The sequence below is a fragment of the Mesoplodon mirus genome (genome assembly GCF_964341445.2).
Source record: "Mesoplodon mirus genome assembly, chromosome: 11".
NCBI lineage: Eukaryota > Metazoa > Chordata > Mammalia > Artiodactyla > Ziphiidae > Mesoplodon > Mesoplodon mirus.
The window spans coordinates 93,139,744-93,164,407 of NC_138987.1; the positions used below are offsets into that span (position 1 = coordinate 93,139,744).

Below are 24,664 nucleotides of genomic sequence, written 5' to 3' on the forward strand. Positions count from 1 at the left end.
CTTCTCCTCCTTCTCTTTCTCCTCCTCCTTCTCCTCCTTCTTCTTCTCCTCCTTCTCCTCCTTCTCCTTCTTTTCCTTCTCCTTCTCTTTCTCCTCCTCCTTCTCTTTCTCCTCCTCCTTTTTCTCCTTCTCCTTCTCCTTCTTTTCCTTCTTCTTCTCCTTCTCCTTCTTCTTCTCTTTCTCCTCCTTCTTCTCCTTCTTCTCCTCCTTCTCCTCCTTCTCCTCCTTCTTCTCCTCCTTCTTCTCCTTCTCCTTCTTCTCCTTCTTCTCCTTCTTCTTCTTCTTCTTCTTCTTCTCCTCCTCCTTCTCCTCCTTCTCTTTCCCCTCCTCCTTCTCCTTCTCCTCCTCCTTCTTCTCCTTCTTCTCTCTCCCTGTCTCTCTGTCTCTGTCTCTGTCTCTCTCTCTCGACTAGCTAAGTACAATCAGATGCTCCCTCTGACCCTCATCCTGGTTCCCAAGTGCTCACAGACTTCATGGGCTCATGACTCAGAGGACTAAGCTCATGCTGTACAAGCGCAACCCACAAGCCTTTTTGATTTTGCTGAGCAATACAAATCATAATGTTCTTAGGCCATGAATCACCCTTGAAGAACAACATGGATTAGTAGTTTTTGAACTTAAGACATAAGTTTACTCTTTTGAGTAAAGAACTAAATCAGGCAATATTTCGGGCATGGAGTGCATGTACCCAAGGCAAGGGGTAGGGGCACACTGGTTTTTATAAAGTTCAAGTATCGTTGCAGAGGATTCTACATCATCATCATCATGTCCACAGTAATGCAAAATTAAACATAGCAAAAACTCTATTCACAAGGCACCTTCCATTCTAAAGCAAGGCTATGAAGAAGGGTTCTGTAAAATACAACTACCAGCCAGGGGATGGATTAAGACACCCAATAATAACACTTACTAAAAGGTGAGGGCACCAAGAACACCAACGCGGCAAGTAAACATCCAGAGCCCTGAGGGTTACAAGACGTTATCTAGTCCGGCCTCATTCCTAACACAGAATTCCCCACATCATCCTCAGCAGAGCACCCTTGACCTTGAACACTTCCAGCAAGAGACAACCCACCACTTTGCAGGCAGCTCTTCTGGGATCCATCTCCCTAGAATTTCTAATCCTGGAGCCGTCTGCTGTGCTGCATGATGACAGGTAGTTGAGGCGGGCTGGAGCTGTGCATAGGAGACCCAGAGGTGGCCCTCCAGCTTTGACTCCCAGCCCTCCCATTTGGCAACTGTGTCACTTGGACACTAGTTAAACTCTTAATGCTTCCATTTCTGCAGCTGTTAAATAAAGGGAGATGATGATCATAATAACTCATATGGTTTTTATAAGTATTAAAATATATGAAACAAGTAAAGCACTTAAAAGGAGCCTGGCATAGAGGAAGCACACAATAAATGTTAGCTGTGATGATGGTCATACACACTGCAAAGTCTTCTCCTTTCCAGATGAAATATCTCCAATACCATCAACCATGCTGTATATCATGTAGTTCTAAAAATAGCTCCTCCGTTAGAAGCTCCTCCATTACAGTGAGATGCACAGGAATGGATTTAATATTCTGATGTGGTATAACCTGCCCCAAGTTCAGTGGGAAGAGTACCTGCCTTAACCTAGACTTCACAATGGTATCAGGGCTGCCTTCGACTGAGTTGGCTTTTTGTCTGCTTGGTCCTTATCAGTCTTATAAACACCTAAAACTACCAGGTTTTTTTCATAAAAATTGCGGTCGAACCAAGTCTTTCCAACCTATACTTATGTAATTTATTTTGGAGGCACGAATACATTTACATCTATTAAACTAAATGCTTGGTCTGGGACCTTTATTCCAGTCTACTGCAATACATTTGTATTCTGGTTTTATTATTCAGTCTTTCCTAATTTTGTGTCATGTGAAAAATTTGAGAAATATGCTTTATTTTTATCCAAGTGGTCAATAAAAATGTTACCCAAACAGATCCAAAAACAGAGCCCTGTGGGACACCACTAGAGACCTCAAGCTAATAAATGACCTTTTCTTGGATGTTTGACTTATGACTCCACCTAACTCTATGATCATTAGACCTGCCTTTTTCATGAAGATAGCTTGTTCATAAAGATATCATGCTAGATGCAAACTATTATATATAGAATGGATAAACAACAAGGTCCTACTGTATAGCACCAGGAACCACATTCAGTATCCTGTGGTAAACCATAATGGAAAAGAATATGAAGACAAATATATAGGTGTATAATTGAATCATGTTGCTGTGCAGCAGAAATTAACACAGCATTGTAAATCAACTATACTTCAATTTAAAAATTTTTTTAAAAGATACCTGCTAAAACAATGTATGCTTTTACTATTTCAATTTCTTGTGGGTAAAAAAATAGTTGATCTGGAATTATTCCTCCTTAAGAGAAAGGAAGTAGCTTTACATAATCACAGGGTATGGTGCTAACTTCTACCACCATGTCCCAGAGCTCAGGGCATAGCTACATGGGTTTCTCAGAGCTTTTTAAATTGAGTTGATAAAAATCCAGCAAGTTTGATAGATCATATTATGGAAGGGGATCTGACTCAAAGCAGCTGGTAACCAAATTTCATTCAAGTTTCATCTTCTTGGGCTTCCCTGGTGGCGCAGTGGTTGAGAGTCCGCCTGCCGGTGCAGGGGACACAGGTTCGTGCCCCGGTCCGGGAAGATCCCACATACCGTGGAGCGGCTTGGCCCGTGAGCCGTGGCCACTGAGCCTGCGCTCCGCAACGGGAGAGGCCACAGCGGTGAGAGGCCCGCGTACCACCAAAAAAAAAAAAATTTCATCTTCTTTTCTGTTGAAGATCATGGTTGGATCTGGTGCTTGAGATCCACTCCACACACACAACAGCTCCTTACAAAGTTTTCCTAAGGACTGCCTCCGAAATCTGCCATCAGAAACCGCCTAGGGTGGTGATCATTTTGTAATGAATATAAATATGGAATCACTATGTCGCATGCCTGAGACGAATATATTGTAAGTCAATTATACTTCCATCTGAAAAAAAGAAAAAGAAATCGCATAGGGAGTGAGAGATTGCCAAGGGGATCTATAGCTCCAGGCAAAGGAAAAGAACAGGGGCTGGGTATGGGTTTTTGACACAGGCTGGGACTCAAGGAAGTGGAAGGATTATTACAGCAACTGGGAAAATGAACTGTTGCCTTTCCCTTGCAGCCCCTCCTTTGACAGAAGGAGGCTCGTGTGGCTTGGAGGTTGCGGAGGAGTGACCTGAGGTGACCCAGAAAATGTCAGTCCTCACCCAGCCCCTCTCCCCACAGCTTCCATGCCCCGGGGGAGGGATGCCTGGAGGAGAAATCCGGGGGCAGGAAAAGCATCTGGGGAGGCAAAGGAAGATGAGAGGAGAGCTTAAAATATATGCTGACCACAGTCATTTTGTCTGGTTCTTTCCTCAAACACCCACTTTGGGAAAAAAAGTGTCTAAAACGGACCACACAAGTGTTGACAGTAGAAGGAGCACGGTACCAGAAATCTGAGCCCAGTTGTCTTAAGTCCTTCAGGACTGAATTCCCTCCTCTGTAAAATGAGGGCTGTGGTTACCAGCTACGGAAGCTCTGTGACCTTCTCAAATGCTAACGTTTTAGGCAGTGGAGTGTCCCACTCTGAAGGGTCGGGGAAGTGGTGGTAATCAGGAAGTTGCAGAAATTGGGGTCAGGCACCCATCCTCTGCCACACAGACTCCTCTGCATACCTGGAAAACCTGAAGCCAAGGAGGCAAAGCATTATCTGTCCCCATGGAAGGGATGCCAGAAAATGACCACAGGTGGACCACAGAATTTCCAAAGGCGGCTGGCTATACCCTGGAGGCCGAGTTCCCAGATCCGGGATCTCAGCAATCGACATCTGAGAAAGATTTTTCTGAAGCTGCCACCTCCAGTTCTAAAGTAATCCCATGTTTCAGGTTGGGGCTGGAACAGTGGCAAACCTGCAAACCCGGTAGCAACAGGAGGAAGTAGACAAGGAGGGGAAGATTGGCGGGGCGCAGTTCAGTTCTCAGGGATGATGATAAGTCTAGAAATGACAGGAGAAACCCCAGAACGCATGGGGAGGGGATTTCACCTCTGCATTTCCAGGGCCAGACTGTACTCTTGGTTTTGGCAAACTTTCCCTGACAAAAGCCAATGTTCTCACCACATAAATACTCGACATTAATAACAACAGCCTATGAGACCAGTATCTGTCAAGATGCCAGGTTGCATGCAGATGAGCTGGAAATACCTTGGAGAGTTTCACAAAAATGAGACACAGGGCAGTGAAGCTCCGGGAAAGGAGATGGAACGTGGATTCTTTAAAGAAGGTGGGAGGGAGGATGCAAACAGCTCACACGTTCAAGCCTTTTAAAATGGGACACGTTTGCCTCAGGCCAGCTGAGTAGCTGCAGCCCTGCCTCGTACCCTTCACAGAAGAGCAGCTGTGGACTTACGCTGAGTCCCTGAGGGCCGATACCTGAGGCGTCACCGCCATCCAGTGGAACCAGGGGGGATGACCGCTGTGCACGGCCTCAGCCTAAAGCGAGAGGCAGAGACGACACTCGGTCTATTTCTCAACTGACAGTGAAAGATGAGGGGAAGCTTGTTGAGCTTCATTTCATTATCACCCATTTAGTTACAAGGAGATGCCGGTCTGGTTTCCAGCAATCAATCAACTGGCGTCACTCAAGGACCAGGCTGGGCTAAATCTGCATATTCTATTTCAGCCCAGGTGGAGATGGAGACTTACAGGAGGGCTTTGAAACACTCTTCTCAGTAGCATAGCGATTCTCAGATTCCCAAGCCTCCAGTCCCTGAGATGTCCCTATTTCAATAAAAAGCGTTTCATTATGTCCAGAAGACAGAGACCTGAAGTCAGGTTAGCATGGGTGACGGGACAGGGGTGACAAGTGCTATTTGAATGGGCAGCATTCTTCTGCCACCTGGAAAGAAAAAGAACTGTGAGGTGATGATCTAGTTGTCCAAACTGTACTTCTTTCTTTTTTTAATGTTTTTGGCCACGCCACATGGCACATGGGATCTTAGTTCCCCAACCAGGGATCAAACCCATGCCCCCTGCAGTGGAAGCGTGGAGGCTTCACCACGGGACTGCCAGGGAAGTCCCCAGACTGTATTTCTTGGAGGAGAAACCAATCTCCAGCGATGGGTGCCACTTCCATGCCTTCTCCTGGTTTTTTTTTTAATTTGTTTTTGTTTTTTTTAATTTAATTTATTTATTTATTTATTTTTGGCTGTGTTGGGTCGTCGCTGCTGTGCGCGGGCTTTCTCTAGTTGCGGCGAGCGGGGGCTACTCTTCGTTGTGGTGCGCGGGGTTCTCATTGCAGTGGATTCTCTTGTTGTGGAGCACGGGCTCTAGGCGCACAGGCTTCAGTAGCTGTGACACGTGGACTCAGTAGTTGTGGCTTGCGGGCTCTTGAGCGCAGGCTCAGTAGTTGTGGCACATGGGCTTAGTTGCTCCGCAGCATGTGGGATCTTCCCGGGCCAGGGTTCGAACCCGTGTCCCTTGCATTGGCGGGCAGATTCTTAACCACTGCGCCACCAGGGAAGCCCCCCTCTCCTGTTTTTGAAGACGCTTGAGGATGGTCATCATGGGGCTACAAAGGCCTGGCACATGCTTTCCTTAATAAGAAAGCAAATCCAGAATATTTTGTGCCTTTACCTCTCACTCAGCCCCCTTTGCTTGGTTGACAGGCCAGAGACAGAGGAGGAAAGAAAAGAGGGAAGGAAATACATGTTTCTTGAGTATCCACACTGTGATAGACAATATCCATGAAACGATATTGTTTTCTCTTCACAACAAACCTCACTGGGTTATGGCCTCTTTGGGAAGACTTGAATAGTCTAGAAGGATCCAAATCATCATTTGAAATTCCCCTTTTCAATACAAAGCTGGGCTAATGTGAGTGCGAAGTCATATGGGAAACAATCAACTAAATCTCTGTGGAATGTCAATATCCCTAATTCGGCAAGTCATTAATTCCTCTCCAACCTCTCCCCAGAAAACTGGGTTTTCTTTGTGATGAGAGCAGGCTCTTAGGTGGTCACTCCCTAACTCAGCTATAATCTCGTCAAGGTCATTCAGTTTCTGTGCATGGAGATTTCTTTCTTTCTTCTTCACCCAAAAGCGAGTTTCAATTGCCCTGCCCCACAAAGCCGTTTCTGGGATTAAGCAAATGATCATTGTTAGGTGCCCTTGTCTTTTCCGAGAGATATTATGAACCAATTCTGTCAAATTAGGGATCTGGATTTATCCCCTCCTACCATTAAACCTCAGATGAAACCAGAAACTGCCTTTGAGGTCTCTTCCCTGTCTGACCCGGGCTGCCAAACCCCATTCTGAAGTTGCCACTTCTCTGTTTCCTGGAGCAAAACCTCAGGTCCGTGACCCTTCCCAGCTTCCCCCTCACCTTTGCCGCTCACCCCCAAAACTGGGGAACACACACTTGTCGTAGACGTAAGGAGGAGGAAAGACAGGTCAAGTCCACGCCCAGTGGGACTGAACCTTGAACTTCAGCTCCCACGTGAAGACGAGAGCTAGCCTGCGACTCTCCCCGTGTCCGGTGTCCACCGCTCACACTGCCACAGCAACAGTCCAAGAGCTGCCACCACACCTTTATTGCATCTCCAGTGAAGAACGGTGAGTAACTTATTTTACAAGGCACACTCCCCCGTGAGTGGACAATACCCACTTCCAGAACGCAGGGGGTGAACACGGTCTGAGGAGCGAGGGAATGGGAGAAGAATCAGTGCTTAGAGCACCGAGCAGAACTTAGAGCAACCCAGTGCACACATTCTCCTGGCAGAGAGAAACTGGGCTTGTCCATGCTGGTGAGGGCTGGAGGGAGATCTCCCGGTGAAGCACAGGGCAGGGAGGTGAGTCTGGGGACCAACAGTGAGTCTGGGAGTGAATTGGCGCTGGGGACCCTGGTTAGGCAGCATCACAGAGGTTAGCAATTTTCGGGTGACTTTTAGCCTCTGCCATCCGGGCCTGAAGGGAGGTGTGGGTAAGTTGGCTTCCAGTGTAGATGTGGGTGGGGTGATCTGAGAGACAGGCCTTTGCTGGTTTGCTCAGGTTTGCAGCTCTGCTCTGAGCCAAGCGATTCTCACAGAATCAGCCCACAGTTGGAAAAGTTGGCTTCTGAGGCTGATTGAGCCAGTGTGTGGTCAGATGACCAGAGCCTGAGTCATGTGTAAGATGGCAGGGATGGTTAGCCTGAGTCATGTGTAAGATGGCAGGGATGGTTAAGGGCCACCCTGAGTTGCCCGAGACTCCCACTCGAGAGAAGTAGCCTAACTATGGGACAAAGGAAACAAGTACAGTGCTGCTGAGAACTGCGGTCCCGTCGGTCCTCATTAACCCCAGAACAGAAGAATCACGGCTGAAGGCTGCAGGGAGGCGAGGTCTTCCTGTGATGTTCTGTACAGCTTCCTGGGAAGACTCAGGACTCAGCCCACATCCCATGAACTCCCCGCTGGCTCTGCTGACTTGCTGTGTTCATCCCACCCTTCGGGACATGTTAACTGACATCTTTCCTTCCTTCATAGTCACTGTAAGGGCTAACCCCACTCTGGGCCCGCGGAATGGAGAAATCCTTTGGGGAGTTCCGATTCTGAAAAGAAAACACCCATATTGTTCAACCCACTCCACTTCCCGGCCATTGCCACAGCACTCTGCACTCCAACCTGGGCAGGAGTCTAACTTTCCTTCCCCTCCTCTAAGCCCTCCCCTGCCCTGCACTCCAGTCTCCTGTCCCAATCCCATGAGGCAGATTACAGGAAAGTAGACCCGCGATCCTTTCTAGGAGGCATCTAGGGGCCATCAGAGTGGCAACATCATCTAGTCCCAAAGGACAAATGCTCCTGGGGTGCTAACACTGCTGATGAAAAAGGAGAAAGAGCTCACCAACCTGCAGCGGGAAATGGGTGGAGTACAGGGCATAGAACGTGTCACCTGTCTCTTCAGTACCTGAAACAGACAATGCGGATTAGGTAAATGTCAGGGTTCCCTCCTTGACAGCCCCCACCTGTGCTCGCCCCAGTTGAGTTATTTATAAAGCATGATGCTTTATCCCTTTAATCCTCTGTCTCCCTGGTAGATGGTCAGTTTCATGTGGAGGAGACTGCGTCCTCAAGCCCAGGCACAGAGTCAGCCCCAAACTGGTTGAACAAATGAATAACTAGCCACGTATAATCACTAGGGAAATGCTTTCCAAAACCTCTCCAGAGCCCTCCTCATCCTAGGACCAGTCCAAAAGCACTTTTTTTTTTTTTTTTTTTTTTTGCGGTACGCGGGCCTCTCACTGCTGTGGCCTCTCCCGTTGCGGGGCACAGGCTCCAGACGCACAGGCTCCGTGACATGTGGGATCCTCCCAGACTGAGGCACGAACCCGTGTCCCCTGCATCGGCAGGCGGACTCTCAACCACTGCGCCACCAGGGAAGCCCTCCAGAAGCACATTTGACACCAGTCTTTTCAGACATAGATCTGGCTGGAGGTGTACCTAGAGAGAATCTCACTGGAGATTTACCCACTTCCTTACCTGCCCAACCAGGGGGGGAAAAAGTCATGATTTTCTTTATGAAGGGATAGAACCTGTGAGTAATTGTTTTCTGTGTATTTAGGGGAAATCAGAGGGATTTTTTTTTTTCACCGCACCACGCAGCATGTGGGATGTTATTTCCCCAACCAGGGATGGAAGCCATGCCCCTTGCAGTGGAAGTACCGAGTCCTAACCACTGGACCACCAGGGAAGTCCAAAATCAGAGGGATTTAAACTCAGGAACAGACGAGTAAACACATACGCTCATCATGAATACGATTTAGGCAACTCCCTGGCAGTCCACTGGTTAGGACTCGGCGCTTTCACTGTCATGGCCTGGGTTCGGTTCGATCCCTGGTTGGGGAACTAAGATCCCACATGCCGCAGGGCACGGCTAAATAAATAAATAAATACAATGTAAAGCAATCCATTTATTTCCCACCAAATTTACCTGCTCAGTTTACTCAATAAATACTTAAACACCTTCTGTCTGTAAGATATTGTGAGGAATAGAAGGATTAATCAGAATGACTCCTGCCCTGAGGGTGCCGCTGGAGAGTCCGGAATACATGACAGCTACACAAATAACTATGCAATGAGACAGACTCTGATAAGGTCTAGAGTTAGGCGGGCAGAGCAAAGGCTGAGGGAGACTGGGGAATACGGACTCTGCAAAAGGGCAAGAATACGGAGGGACGCGTCAGGCAGAGGACAGACGCTCTCTGAGCCCAGACACGCAGGCAGGAAACTGCAGGGACTTGGTTTGTTTGAACTGACACACAGCTTCAGGGGTAGTGGGTTCGGGCTGTGAAAAGCCTCACCAAGGATTCAGGAAATGCAGTGGATGCTGGGGCGCCAGTGAGGCGTGTGGGCAGGAAGGGGTGGTGGCCAGAGAAGTATTTTAGGGAGGGGAGGCCGGCAATGGCCAATGGGATGAAGGGAAAGAAGCATTAAAGGACAGAAGACTAGGGACTTCCCTGGTGGTCCAGTGGGTAAGACTCCGAGCTCCCAATGCAGGGGGCCCGGGTTCGATCCCCGGTTGGGGAACTGGATCCCACATGCCACAACTAAAGATCCCACGTGCCGCAACTAAAGATCCCACGTGCCGCAACTAAAGATCCCACGTGCCGCAACTAAGACCCTGCACAGCCTAAATTAATTAATAATAAGGGAAGGAAGACTAGTTAGGGACCAATAACACAGAGTCCAAGCGTGAGGTGACAGAGTGAGAGTGTCCACTGGGAATGCACAGGAGGGGGTGGGTGGTAAAATCTCCCCTCCGGCCCTCCCCCTCCCTTCACTCTTCCCACGGCACAGGACCAGGGCTGCCGAGAGAAACACCGGCAAGCTTTGCACTGAAGGCTTCAAGCGCAAAGAAATTTACTAGCTGGAGCTATGAACCTGGCCTTGGAGGTCCCTCACTCCTGTCCCATACCCACTCCCTTCCCCTGATTAGGCCCAGAGGCTGATGTAAACCCAAGAGACCAATAGTTTCTGGCTATCAGTGCAGCCTGGCTGCTCAGGACTCCAGACAAGAGCAAAATTCCCTCCTGTGGGCCCCAGATGGGCAGTAAAATGTATCTCTTCAGGCTACATCGAAATCCTCAGTAAATTTATGGAGATTCCCATGGGTTGATGATAAAAGAGCTTTCTCCCCACTCTGTGCTCTGTGGTCACTGCACGGCTGGGTTTTGTGCACTCAAGTCTACAAAGGCTCCACATTTCTGGAAGGACTGCCTAGTTGACATTTATAAAGAACACTATCTCACCCACTTGTCTCTGGGAATTTATCTAACCATTCTTTTTCCATTCCTTTGCTCCATTTTGTTTTGATTCAGAGAAATCTACATGGTATTGGGTAGAACATACTAGATAAAGACCACCAAGGCCAGCTTCTAGTTCTACTTGTCTCTAATTCGCTGGATGAGTTTTTCTTTTTTTAATTTTTATTCATTTATTTGTTTATTTTTTGGCTGCATTGGGTCTTTGTTGCTGCACGCAGGCTTTCTCTAGTTGCAGCGAGCGGGGGCTACTCTTCATTGCAGTGTGCAGACTTATTGCGGTGGCTTCTCTTGTTGCAGAGCATGGGCTCTAGGTGTGCGGGCATCAGTAGTTGTGGCTCGCGGGCTCTAGAGTGCACGCTCAGTAGTTGTGACACACAGGCTTAGTTGCTCCGTGGCATGTGGGATCTTCCCAGACCAGGGCTCGAACCTGTGTCCCCTGCATGGGCAGGTGGATTCTTAACCACTGCACCACCAGGTAGGTCCCTCTAGCTGGACGATTTTAAGTAAGATCTGAGCCTTGGGGACCTTATCTGTTCTATCGGGAGTATGGCCTGGTAATCTTGCATGTTCCTTACAGTAATAATATCTTATGATTCTCCCCCATTTTCCCACAAGGGATTCTCTACCCAGCCAGGCTCTATACCTTGAGTGATTCCCTCTTGCGAATAAGCTACGTTCTCCACACCATAGCTCTGCTTCATGAGCTGAGGTTTACAGAAAGCATCCTCCACAGGGTAATCCATGGGGTTCCGTTGCTTTGTGAGCAGCTGAAGCTCGGGTGCAATATAAGCCAACAGGAAGACCCAGCCATTGGCCACCAAGGCTGAACTGAGGATGGTGTCATCCCACTGGGGGCCAGGGGTAGGAACAAAGAGCAGGGTGATCCACGTCACCCAGATGGCAATGGAGAGGAGCGTAGTGAGGTAGATGTGGGCCCCGTGTCTCTTCCAGCCAGAGAAGGATCCCCGAAAGGTGAAAGAGGCCGTGAAGAGGGTCAGCATCATCAGGAACAAGACGTAGATGAGCAGCATGACAAAGTCCTCGTTGCGCCGATGAGGAGAAAGCTCAGAGAAGATGTTGACGTTGGTCCTGTTCATGGTGAGGACCACATACTCGATGGCGATGACATCCTGCACCAGGCTGAAGGCCAGGGCCAGGCCCAGCATCGCCAGCATGGAGAGGGGCTGCCTCCCTTGGACCAGCTTCGTCAGGTTGAAGGCGTGAACCAGGAGGCAGGAGAAGCAGAGGGCAAAGAGGATGCCGAAGAGGAAGAAGCGTGTGGGCCCCGTGCTGCCGTCGAGGCTGATGATGAAGGCAAAGGGGAGGCCAAAGATCCCCAGCACACCCAGGAGAAAGAGGAACTGGGTGGGGAGCACTTTGCGCCTGTTGGAGTCCTGCACCTTACAGATGAAGACCAGGAGGGCGATCATGAAGGCCACCGAGGTCACAGCACCCACCGCAGCCAAGGCCTCTAAGACGATGCCCCAGACTGCCTTCTTATCACAGAGCCTGTGGTACCTGGGGTCCAGGTCCGAGCGGCAACCATCAGGGGCAACTGTGCCCATTCTCGTCCTGCAAGAAAGCAAAGTTGCAGGTGGGGGTGAATCTCCCCACAAACTCAGGCACAGAGGACCAAAAACGATTTGGAAGCTATTTTCGTATATTTAGCCAGGGTTTTGCCCCTGAACTTACAACGTTAGATCAAGCTACTAGCTGTTCTCCACCTCTCATGGCAAATTCTAAAGGCTGATGAAGGGAAGAAACAATCTCAGACCTTCCTCCCCGCAGTTTAACTATATTAATATTTACCCTGAAGCCAGAAGGCCCAGGGCTCTGATGAGGTGTTTCAGAGTCACATCTCAAAAAATACGTCACAAATAACTTGCCAGGGTTCCTGATATGTTTGGCTAGTGTTTCCTTAAGAACTGGTGAACATGGAAATAGGTAACCATAAAGTTAACACTTTGGGAACTCCCTGGCAGTCCAGTGGTTAGCACTCAGGGCTCTCACGAGTGGGATCCAGATTGGATCCCTGGTCAGGCAACTAAGATCCCACAAGCAGGGCAGTGTGGCCAAAAAATTTAAAAAGTAAACACTTTAAACATAATTTGTCAGTCTCCAGTTTTTTTCCACCTTGGGCCCAGCCTCAGATATTATTTGTGAGCATCCCATTCTCCCATGGACAAGAGGAGTTATCTGAACTGTAGATTTCTCTGCGGAAGGCCAGCCTTCCCCTCTCAGCCACTGGGTCCTCTTCTTCAGCTCTGAGGTCACATATTCTTTTCCCTTCTTAATTAAGGCTTGTAAGGATGGCTCTGCTAATCCAGAAAAGCAATGGAAGGGGTCTTCCCTGTCATAGGGTTGGCCACGCATTGCGGCTTCTTGGATCTTAATTCCCCAGCTAGGGATCGAACCCATGCCCTCGGCAGTGAAAGTGTGGAGTCCTAACCACTGGACCGCCAGGGAATTCCCCATAGTGAGCTCTTAATTAGCTACCTGTTAGGAGGGATGGCCTGGATGACACAAAAACAGTGGGTGACCCAGCAAAAAATATTACCAATAGCTAATGCTCATTTTTCCTATGAATCAGAAACCCTTCTAATCACTTCTCATATATATAGATTTATTAGTTTAATTTGATAGCAATCCTATTAGGTAAAAATGATTATCCCTATTTGACAGATGAGGAGACTGAGGCAGGGAGAGATCAAGTTACTTGCCCAACATCACACAGCCAGGAAATGGCAGATGCAGGATTTGAATCCAGTTTATCTGGCTCTAGTTGAGGATCCCTGGTCTTAATTACTATAGGTGCTACCTCTCCAGGGAGTTCTAATTGGCCTTAGAATGCAATCTGAGATATTCCCTCCACCTTCTTTCCCTCATCAGATGCCCCATAAACCAGCTACTTGTGGTCCTAATTCTACTCTCTTAGTTCAGCCCCACGAAGGGTAGGTGCTCCCAGGTGACAGATGATCCACAAAGCAGGTAATCTACTCACCCACTCAGGGATAATCAGACATCGACTTGAGGTAGTGCAGCTTACTGCCTATACATCTGTCCTTAATCTCCCAGATCTGCTGCCTTTTTTCCTTCCACAATCTCCATGTCAATTTTAGACCCAGCTGATTTCCCAAACCCCAAGAAATCGAATTCCTAGGGATTCAGGGCACACGTGGGAAGATGAGTTGGGAAATGGGAAGGGAAAGGAGTTTGTATATTTCCTCAAATGGATGATTCTCAAATTCCAAAGTCAGTGTCAGATAAGAGGTTGAAATTCAAGACCGCTGTGGTTTTAACAGCTTCTCAACAAAACTATAATTTTTTTCTGAACTATATTACTGTTTATAAGTTTCTATGGCACAATTCTTTTTGATTTGTTGTATACAATGTATGCATGTAATTTTTTTTTTTTGCTCTAGTTTTTCTTTTTCTGATAGGATTGCTCACTCAACAGAGAAATCTTTTGAATTGACTAGAAGACAAATATTGGGGGGGCGGGGAGCGGGGCCAGAGTTAAAAGAAGGGAAGGCTCATTGAGACCCCCTCCATAGAAAAGCACAGGTGAAAGCTCTTGGCCTCTCCTAGTGCCAAATTGGGAGAAAATGTGCATAAAGAAATCAGCAAGAAGAAGACAGCTAGGATTGAGAAGCAGGAAAAAGCAAAAAATATCCAGAGTCCTGCCTCTTTCCTTATAGCAGAAAAAACAGCTCAGAATTTCTGCACCACATACACATAAATGTTTACAAACAAGATTTCTCGGGCCCTTCACAGTACTGCAGGGGTGCTGTGATCAACCCAAGATGAAAAAGAACGCCCTCCCCTCCCCTTCCATCTTGTCTCTTCAAAACCAAATCACAAAATATGACACAAATGAACTTATCCATGAAACAGAAACAGACTCACAGACATAAAGAACAGACTTGTGGTTGCCAAGAGGGAGGGGGTGGGGGAGGGATGGATTGGGAGTTTGGGTTAGCTGATGTAAACTATTATATGTAAAATGGATAAACAAGGTCCTACTGCATAACACAGGGAACTATATTCAATATCCTGTAATAAATCACAATGGAAAAGAATTTTTTCAAAAAAGATCAAGGACTTCCCCGGTGGCACAGTGGTTAAGAATCTGCCTGCCAATGCAGGAGACACGGGTTCGATCCCTTGTCCGGGAAGATCCCACATGCCGCGGAGCAGCTGGGCCCGTGAGCCATGGCCGCTGGGCCTGCGCGTCCGGAGCCTGTGCTCCGCAACGGGAGAGGCCACAACAGTGAGAGGCCGGCGTACCACAAAAAAAATAAAAATAAAAATAAATAAAAAATTAACGATGACCCTTTAATATCAAATATCCAGTTAGGGTTCATAGTTCTCAATTCTCTCAAACGTCTTTTTTTAAAACTTCTGAGTAAGTAATTTTCTATCTGAGTGACTAATTTTTTTGGAATTATCCTTCCTAATTCACCCTCTCCACCCCTTCCCCAGCATGACAGCGATTTTGCAATGGGTCTGAAGTGTCCTAAGCACTTTGAAATTTGTCAGAGAGAAATCAAACTCACCAAACGCACTCACAAGCAGGTCTGCACTAAGGAGGCGCTGGGTCACATAGGGAATGGCCCAGATGAGCCAGCAGGAAGGTGGCTGGGGACAAAGGACAGGGCTCTGAGAAGCTGAGGTCTTCTAGCAAGCAGGGTTTGAGGAAGAAAAGGGAAGCATCAGCATTTAGGATTAGAAACCGCCAGGAGCTAAAGCAACAGCCTCCCAGAAGAACCTAAGGGCTGGAGCAGATGGAGAAAATGAAATGGAACTGGTGGTCACGGGGACATCGTATGACCAGAGTCATAACCAGATTGTGGTCCGGTTATGTCTGCTCATAACCAGAGTCAAGGGCAGACAGACCTACGGGAATCCCCTGGTGGTCCAATGCTTAGGACTCCGCGCCCTCACTGCCGTGGCCCGGGTTCAATCCCTGGTCGAGGAACTAAGATCCCACAAGTTGCGAGGCACAGCAAAGACAAAAAAGGGCAGAGAGACCTAGGGTCCAACCCGGAAAGGACTTGCTCCTACAAAGACCAAACGGGGGCAGCCCTGGCCGCGGCTGGGCTCCTGTCTAAGTGACCCCAGGTGTCTTCTGGTAGCGTGGATCCTGAGCAAGCAGAGCAGGTAAGCAGAGGGAGTTACTGGAATCCAGTCATTCACTCCCACTCACTTCCCTGATTGACTAAACCCTGCACTCTGGAGGGAGACGGTGAGGTTTCAGCGTGTGCAGCCTCTGGCCTGAGACACGAGACAGGACTTTGAGTCATGAGGGTGAGACCCTCTTCACTTATTACAGAAGCTGAGCCAACTACCGCCTTCCAATAATCCACCAACACCCACAACCAAGACCGACCCTGACATCCCTCAGCACTGCCTTAAACCCTTTTCAGGTGAGCCAAGGCATGACAGGTTAAAAAAACAAAACCGCAGGAGGGAGGGAAGGGAGAGGGAAAGGAGGAAGAAGAACCAGAAGCCGGGGCTGAGGGGGAGGGGAGGACGGGGAAGGAGGGGGTCGCGGCGCTCAATTCCCAGCCCTGTGACTCCGCCCCTTTAGGAAAGGGGTTTCAGCGGCCTCTGTGTGCGGACACCGTCTCCTGGAACCCCGATCCTCTCCAAAGCGGGGCTGGGTGCTGCACGAGGGGGTCTGAGCCCATGTCCAGTTCCTCTGTTCACCCCTCTGGGGAACTCCTTGTAGACAATTTCCAAATCACTTTCCCCCTCCCCCTCAGCCTCCTTCCTGCCCCATTTCCTGTCATTAAAAGAATATGTGAATATTACTCAGCCATAAAAGGAAACGAAATTGAGCTATTTGAAATGAGGTGGATAGACCTAGAGTCTGTCATACAGAGTGAAGTAAGTCAGAAAGGGAAAGACAAATACCGTATGCTAACACATATATATGGAGTTTAAGGGAAAAAATGTCATGAAGAACCTAGGGGTAAGACGGGAATAAAGACACAGACCTACTAGAGAATGGACTTGAGGATATGGGGAGGGGGAAGGGTAAACTGGGACAAAGCGAGAGAGTGGCATGGACATATGTACACTACCAAATGTAAAATAGATAGCTAGTGGGAAGCAGCCGCATAGCACAGGGAGATCAGCTCGGTGCTTTGAGACCACCTAGAGGGGTGGGATAGGGAGGGTGGGAGGGAGACGCAAGAGGGAGGAGATTATGGGGATATATGTATATGTATAGCTGATTCACTTTGTTATAAAGCAGAAACTAACACACCATTGTAAAGCAATTATACTCCAATAAAGATGTTTAAAAAAAAAAAAAAAAAGAATATGTGCCGCAAACTCCTAACCAAACCCCAGACCAGGGCTGGAGGTGAGGTTGAAGGGTCTGAGTACGAGCTGGACTCAAGACGCAGGGTGAACGCTCACCTGCCAGACAGAGCCACAGGGGTGCTAGAGCAGGACTGGCCCTAGACTGGCCTTGACACACGGCATTGACTGGGATGCAGGGACGAATGCCAGCATGTGAAGGGTCTCTCAGCTTCTCCTTTGCAACCTCTGAGACTCCTCTTTCCCCAGAGAGGTGGGGAGGTGTCTGGAGTTACTTACGTCCAGACCTAGTAGGTTGCCGAGCTGACTGTTTGCGGCCCACCCCAGATTATCTGAGCAGGAATTACCCGCGACCCTGAATCTTGCCCAGAGCTGACCTTATGTTCCTCCTTAAGAGATCTGTCTCCTTCTGTCGTCTAAAAAGAAGACGACGATACATGTATAACTGATTCACTTTGCTGTACACCTGAAACTAACACAACATTGTAAATCAACTATATCCAATAAAAAATATTTTTAATAAAAATAAAATAAAAAGAGGACGATCCTGACCTCTTAGGACAACTGCCTGGGGAATGAGATCAAATAACTCAAATGTTTGTCAAAGCTGGGCCTTCACACCATCCCAAGCCAGGCAAATTGGCAATTTCCTAGCATTTTAATTTCCTCTCTATTCTTGGAATTGCCACATTCAATCAGTAGTAATAACAATAGTCACAATATAAGTATGATTAACACTAATGACAACCACTGTCACATACTGAGTCCTCTTATGAGCCAGGCTCGATGCTGAGTGTTTCTGTTTTCTATGTGTGTTCACTCATTTACATGCTTTTACATCTATTTTCTTATTTAATATTCCTACAACCCATTTTATTCATGATAAGACTGACTCTTGGAGAGATGAAGTTACACATCCAGTGTGAATTAGTTAGGAAGAATATCCCTTTATGAGTAGTCTTAATTAGAATTTAATCTTTTGTTTCATCTCTAAATCACTATTATGCTCTCTGAAGCCTTTCTCCCCGACTCCAGCTTCACTCTATTTTTTTTTTTTGAAATTGAAGTATAGTTGATTTACAGTGCTGTGTTAGGTCCTGGTGTACAGCAAAGTGATTCAGTTATACATATGTATATATTCTTTTTCATATTCTTTTCCATTATGGTTTATTACAGTATATTGAATATAGTTCCCTGTGCTATACAATAGGACCTTGTTGTTTATCCATTCTCTGTATAATAGTTTGCATCTGCTAACCTCAAACTCCCAATCCATCCCTCCCTTACACCTCTCCCCTTGGCAACCACAAGTCTGTTCAAGACTCTCTCTATTTAAACCACATCTAAGAAGTCTCCAAAATAAGCAATCCTGCATTTGGTCAATCTCCCTGCATTTGCTGTGTTAAGTGTACAAATCATGCAGACCCGCAGACAGAAAGTGTGGCCGCTGCCCCTAGGAGCACCAACAGAGTCACACTGACATACAAATAAGGGTTGCAGAGTGTGCAGGGAATGCTGAGGGTACACGGAAAACAGTGACCCACTCTACCTAAAGCAGTAGAAAAAAAAAAAGGCTTTAGAGAGGAGACCAGGGGGAGATGAGGCCTGAAAGATGGGCAGGGAATGGTGGGAGATTTTAAGAAGGTAGAACCAAATGGAACTTAAAAATACAGGCTCGTGAGGAGAGATATCCAGTTTAACTTTGTTAAATCTAAGATGAACTGGGAGGACTTCCCTGGCAGTTCGGTGGTTAAGACTCCACGCTTCCACCACAGGGAGCACAGGTTCGATCCCTGGTTGGGGAACTAAGATCTTTTTTTTATCGGAGTATAGTTGATTTACAATGTTGGGCTAGTTTCAGGTGTACAGCTAAGTGATTCAGTTATACATATACATATATTCATTCTTTTTTAGATTCTTTTCTCATATAGGTTATCACAGAGTATTGAGTAGAATTCCCTATGCTATACAATAGGTCCTTGTTGGTGATCTATCTCATATATAGTGAGGGGTGTGTGTGTGTTCATGCCAGATTATGCCCTCTTTTTACAGTGGAGGAAACAGAGGAACAGAGACATTAAATAACTTGCCCAAGATCACCTGGCTCTTAGAAGCCAGGCTCCTGGGAGTTCCCTGGTGGCCCAGTGGTTAGGACTCAGCACTTTCACCACCACAGCCCGGGTTCAATCCCTGGTCAGGGAACTGAGATCCTGCAAGCTGAGTGGCGCAGCCAAAAAAATTTTTAAATAAAAAATAAATAAAAGCCAGGCTCCACGACACCAGATTGTGCTGACCCTGCGTGCTTGAACATGTGAGTCTGAGGCTCAGGAGAGGTTTGGGCTATGAGCACAGATGGGGGGTCACGGGCTCATAGCAGGTATCGGAAGGCTTTGGAGGAGACCAGATCACACAGGGAGCATGCACGGCAGCAAGAGAGCCAAGGACAGAACCCTGGGACACCGTCTCATGGAAGCAGGAGTCAGCAAAGGTTGTTCAAAAGAAATTGCCAGGGTTTGTACAAGAAATAAGCCCGGCTGGTTTCCTAGAAGTCAAGGAGCAGTTTCCCAAAGAGTGGTTGATGGAGTTAAATGCTACAAGGGCAGCAAAGAAGAGAAGGCGTGGGAAGGAATCTTTGGGTTTAGCAATTTAAAAGCATAACAAAAGAAAAATAAATAATTAATTAAAAGCATATCAGCTCCTTTTTGTCTGTTATAACAGATTCAGCCTCAATGTAAGTTTCAAGGCTTTTCTCCAACTGGTCCTCCCACCCACATTTTCCTGGTTTCCTAACTCCCCTCCCCCCATCTATGCAAGGTAAGCAAAACTGCCAAGAGTATTTTCTATCTGGAAGGGAACTGGGGCTCATCTAAGACCCTCTCTTACAAAGTCGCTCTTTGCCTCATCACGTGCATTATTCTCCTTGCCAGAAAGACCCTTCTCCTAGTCACAATTCATGTACCATGTTTCTTAGAAACCTGACCCAAAACTTACCTCTACCTTGAGGGTTTTTTAATGATTAGTCCCATCTCATTCTAAATTTGTAGATCTCTTCATAGTTTTTACAATTAAGTATTTCTCGGTGCTCAAGTTTTTCCATATATATGTCATATCTTATACATTAATATCAGTGCTAACTCGCCTATCAGATAACAAGCTTCTTAAGGAAATAGAGCAAGTCTTCTATTTGTTGGTATCTCCCTATGTGCTCTGCACAGTGGTTGTTGAGCAAATGTTTTGGAGTAACACTGAGTGTGAATGTAACTCAAAACAAGTTATTCATTAGCAAGTATGAGTAATGGGGAGGAAGAATTTGGGGAGCTGAATATGTGCTGATGCTAATGCTTATATTTTTATATAGGCTGAGCTCTAAGATAAGGCTGGAGTCCCACAGAAATTTCTCTGCCCTAAGTGAAGGATTAGCTGTAAATGGAAGGTGTCTACAGGGAAATCTCCAGGATCCCCTCTTCTGGGTAAGCCATCCGTATTTTGATGACATAAAGGTGATGCATCATGGCAACAGCTTATGAATAACATCTGAATAACATCACTGAGTTGAATTTCTATGTAGTAACTGGGAGAAAATAAATCATCATTCCACCACAGACAGATATAAACAAGTATAACAGCAGTGTTCATCCCAATTTATTCACTTTTGGAGGTATTACCATCTTCCTCTGTTCTAAACAATGCATGTGAACTTTAGATAAATTACTGAAATATAAAATAAAATACTGGAAGTCCCCTTCTTTAACTTAAGATTTTGAATGAAACTACTAAATCTCTTAGGCCCAGAATTTTAAGATATGAAACTTCCAGGAAATAGGTGGATAAAGTGAAGGCCTCTACTGGTATACCGCCTCAAAGCTCTCAAAGACACCTTCTTTCAAGTATTTTATTTCAACATATGAAGGTAACATATTTATGTTCCCAAGCTAAACTTATCTCTCCTTACAAGCCTTTATTTCTAAACCCTGAGAATGGTACTACCATACACTCAGTGTATCTAAAAATACAATATAGACTATCTAATGTGGGAGAAGATAGAGAGAGCAGACCACATGGCCAAAAATTAGGTGACAATAGCAAGCAACTATTATTACAATAAATGTAAATGGTAATTTATTATTTTGAAAAGACTAAATCAAACCATATTATACCTATAAGAACCTCACCTAAAACAACGAGATTCAGAAAAGTTGAAAGCAAAAGAAAGGAAAAAATGAAAATAAGTGCAAAAAAAAGCAACAATAACAGATATGTTTATTTAGCAAGTATTATGTATCAGGTACAAAGTTAAATAATAGCTTGCTCAAGGTAAGAAAATTAAGTTAAGAGTTGAGTTATTAATATCACACAAAGTTTAGTCAAGACTAAAAGCTATTATATTAACCTCAAATCTTTTTTAATAATAATTAAGAATACTCCACACTGAAGATGCAACCATCATAAACTTTTACGCACTGAATAATATAGCACCAAAATACCTAAAACAAAAGCTACCAGAAATACAAGGAGAAATCAAAAGAAATACTATAGCTACAGAAACTTTAATACTTCTTTATCAGTCTTCAGCAGATGAAATAGAAAAAGCAAATAGTAATATGGTAAATTTTTATAAATGTTGTATGGATCCTTTAATATGCCCTATCTTCATATTTTATTAGATCTCTACTATTAATCATGTAATTCAGATCCTCTATATCTGTGATCAGCAAACATTTTTTGTAAAGGACCAGCTAATAAGGAACTTAGAAAATGGCTTTGCAGGCCATTTGTTTGCAGCTGAGAGCAGTCATAGATGATACATAGACAATGAGCATAACTGAGTTCCAATAAAACTTTATTTACAAAAACAGACTGTGGGAAGTGTTTAGCCAGGAATGTAGTTTACCAGCCCTCTCTATATGATTCCTTTTATTGAAGTGGTCATGGAATGTTTATAAAAACAGCATATTCTAGACCACACCAAAAAAAAAGTCTGAAATAAGAAATGTAAAGGAATGTACATCATGCACAGAAATGTATATAATCTGACCACAGGCAATAAAAATAGGAATATAAGTAGAAGCAAAAACACCAAACTACTCAGAAAATTTGAGACTCCTCAAGCAAAATTATTATTCGATTCATTGTTTTTAAAGGCCCTATCATACCAACACATCATTTCCTACCCATTTCCTCAGCTCAGTCTGTGGATTTTTAAATAGCAGTGGACCTGAAGACAAACCCCCAGAATGAGAATAAAATCACAGTCAAAACTTCTTCACACCCTCTTGCCTGCAATTCCCACTAAGGAGTGGAATACAAAGAAGCAGACTCCAATGAGGACGCCCAAAGAGACACATACAGATAGAGAAGGGCTAGAATCTCAGCCCTGGGAAGGAGCTGGGGGCCTTTCCAAGACCTCTAAGGAGGAACTCAAGGCCCAGCCCAGGCCTCCTCACAGCTACATGGCCTGCAGAGCTGGGATGAGAAATCAGGCTTCCTGACTCAAGGCTAAGAGCACTTCCCAGGAATGTTAGCTTGTTCTGAGTTCTGCTCATTCCCATCTGCCCTTGGAGCACCCACCTACCTCTCCACACCCCAGAGCAGCCTCCTTCCTGGGTGACACCTCTGCTGACCCTCCTTCCCCGACCCCCCTCCCATTTCTTCCCTCTCCTAGGAGAAGCCAGCACACAGACCAGAGGGCGGAGTTCTGAACCCCCATCCTCACCCCTCCCCAGGCCCCTCGTATCTGAAGTGGCCCAAGTATTCCCTTTCAGGAATGAGTTCACAGGCCTGGCTGATTCAACCAAACCCTTCAACAGGTGTGGCGTTTACAAAACCCTCAGAGGCAAAAATCAGTCTGGAAAGAAGTCAGGAATGGAAAGTCCTTCAAATTCCTTGAACCGGAGCTGCTTCTCCTTCCTTCTCGCATGGATGTTTAAGGGACCATCTTGGACAGTTTGGGCTCATTCCCGAGTCCCATCTGGTTGGTGCCTGAAGGTGGGCTATTACTGGACATTCAAATGGACATTCAACCCAGGGATCCAGAGCAACGCAAGGGACAGCAGAGGAGGGAATGCTGCAGAGCGGAGGGCCACACTCACGTCAAGAGAAGGGATGGCTTCTAGAATCTACTTCCCAAAATTCAGAAAGGCACACTTGTCGTGGAAAGACAAAATAAATGGACACTTCACAGTACCTGGGTACTCAAGGTACCAGGGCTCACCATCTCCTTCTTCCGGCCCACCCACGCAATCCCCTGCCATTCCTCTAAGATCTTCCTCCTACTTTTCTCTTCCCCTGGACTGACCCCAGAACAGCTCACCCGCCTGGCCAGGGTTCCACCTACTCAGTTTGTTCAGTGTGTCTGAGCAGAAACTATTTATCCTGATTATCTTTTTGCTCTCTGCCTCTTAGCCTGGGAAGCCCGGGAAGGGGGTGTGGGATCTGAATTGAATTAAACTACAGGAATTCCTTTCCTGGGATTGTTTTGTGCTCCGAGCCAGCTGCAGTCCATTACCAGGGTTTCTTTCCTCTTGTATCCGCCCCCCTCTCCCAGCGCCGCTCTCCCCACCGCGCGTCCCCCCCGGAGGATTTCAGTCCCGAGGCCGGGCGCGTTCTGTGCTCGGTGCGCCTCACTTACCCTGGTACCTTGGCTTTGGCGAGTGAACTTGGCGCTGCTTCCCGCGCACAGAGGCAGCACAGGAGTCCCTCGGTGGTGCTAGCGGAGCCCGCGGGCAGCAATCCCGCCCTCCCGGCGCGGAGCAGTTATAAAGGCGGCTGTCGCCGGAGGGAGGAGGGAGAGAGCGGGTGAGCAGACACACAAGGGGCGGGGGAGGGTCAGGGTGGGGTGGGGTAGAGGACACGCCTATTCCAGTTCCACGGCACCGCGTGCTGTTATGAAAATAAAGTCCCCGTGCCAGGGAATGAGCCCAAAGCCTCCTGACGTCAGCGGCACAGCCACCCTTGAAATAGGTGGTGGTGGTGATGGGAGGGGGCACCCAAGGCACCCATCCCGCCCCGACCCGGCGCATCAGCAGCTCAGGACGTCCCAGGACGGTGGGGGGGGGCGGTTAAAGAAAGGAGTCAGAGGGGACTGCTCAGTATCCGTCCTGCCAGCTGTCACCTCAAGGAGGGAGCCACACCTGCCCTTGCTCCGGGCACTCCTGTGCACCCAGGGTAAGGGCTAGACAGCTCGCAGCGCCTGAGTGACTCCTGGGTCCTGGGGCCCCTGGGAAGCTAGGCCCGGGACAGGAGGAGCTGCCCACCCGCTCGGATCTCCTCAGCCAAGGCAGGTGAAGCCAAGTAAAAGCCTCCTTCCTGGGCCCAGAGTCAGCTCTGCAATTCCACCGGTCAGAGCTGTCCCCAGACGGGCACCATGAAGGCTGCCCCAGTGCGGAGAGATGGGGAGACGTTTCCCTCTCTACTTTCCTACTTCTCTTAAAGCCTTGACGACACAGGTGGAGGAGAATGTGGATGCCAGATAAAATTATGAAATAAAGGAATTTGCCTTTGGTGTCTGGCGCCCCCTCCCTCCGCTGCCCACTCCTTGGCCATGATCAAGCCAGTCCCACTGAAACCTGCCTTTATTGACTTGTCAGACAATCCCTGAGCGGCTGCCTCCTGGGTGCTGGCCTCAGGCAAGGCTCTACCCCACTGCCTGGCAGGAGGGCACTGTGCACTTTTAAGGTGCTGCTTAGTTAGCACACTGGTCAGCTACCTGGGATACTGTGCATATAATGAACGGGGAGGCCTAGGGCTCCCCGGCTTTCTCCCCACGTCTCCTCACACCCCAAGCTTCCAGTCTTTTTAAAGGTGACTTTTTGGAGACAGTGCCTCCACCTTTGTTAGGTTTTTATTTCTGTCTCTCAAGAAACCACAGCCAACGTCTTGAGTCCTGGAGCACTTCCCTTGAGGCCTGCAGCTCAAGTCCACGGGCTCCTCTCCCAGGCTCCTAGGCGTGCGTGTGCGTGTGTTTGTGTGTGTGTGTGTGTGTG

At 47.2% G+C, this 24,664-nt stretch overlaps 1 protein-coding gene across 1 annotated transcript; it reads right to left on the bottom strand.

Annotated features, from left to right (window-relative positions):
• Positions 1 to 6,633: 6,633 nt before the first annotated feature.
• On the bottom strand, positions 6,634 to 23,460 carry GPRC5A (G protein-coupled receptor class C group 5 member A). The gene is made up of 4 exons (XM_082636518.1): positions 23,311 to 23,460; positions 10,999 to 11,927; positions 7,941 to 7,999; positions 6,634 to 7,643 (listed from the first exon to the last, which is right to left on the bottom strand). The coding sequence occupies exons 2-4, from the start codon at positions 11,918 to 11,920 to the stop codon at positions 7,551 to 7,553; spliced, it is 1,074 nt and encodes a 357-aa protein (XP_082492644.1). The 5' UTR covers positions 11,921 to 11,927; positions 23,311 to 23,460; the 3' UTR covers positions 6,634 to 7,550.
• Positions 23,461 to 24,664: the final 1,204 nt, after the last annotated feature.

Coding starts and splice junctions, on each gene's coding strand:
- GPRC5A (XM_082636518.1), bottom strand. CDS start 11,920: ATGGGCACAGTTGCCCCTGATGGTTGCCGCTCGGACCTGGACCCCAGG. Junction 8,000..10,998: donor GCAAGAGGGAATCACTCAAG/GTATAGAGCCTG, acceptor TGTCTGTTTCAG/GTACTGAAGAGACAGGTGAC. Junction 7,644..7,940: donor CCACCCATTTCCCGCTGCAG/GTTGGTGAGCTC, acceptor TTTTCTTTTCAG/AATCGGAACTCCCCAAAGGA.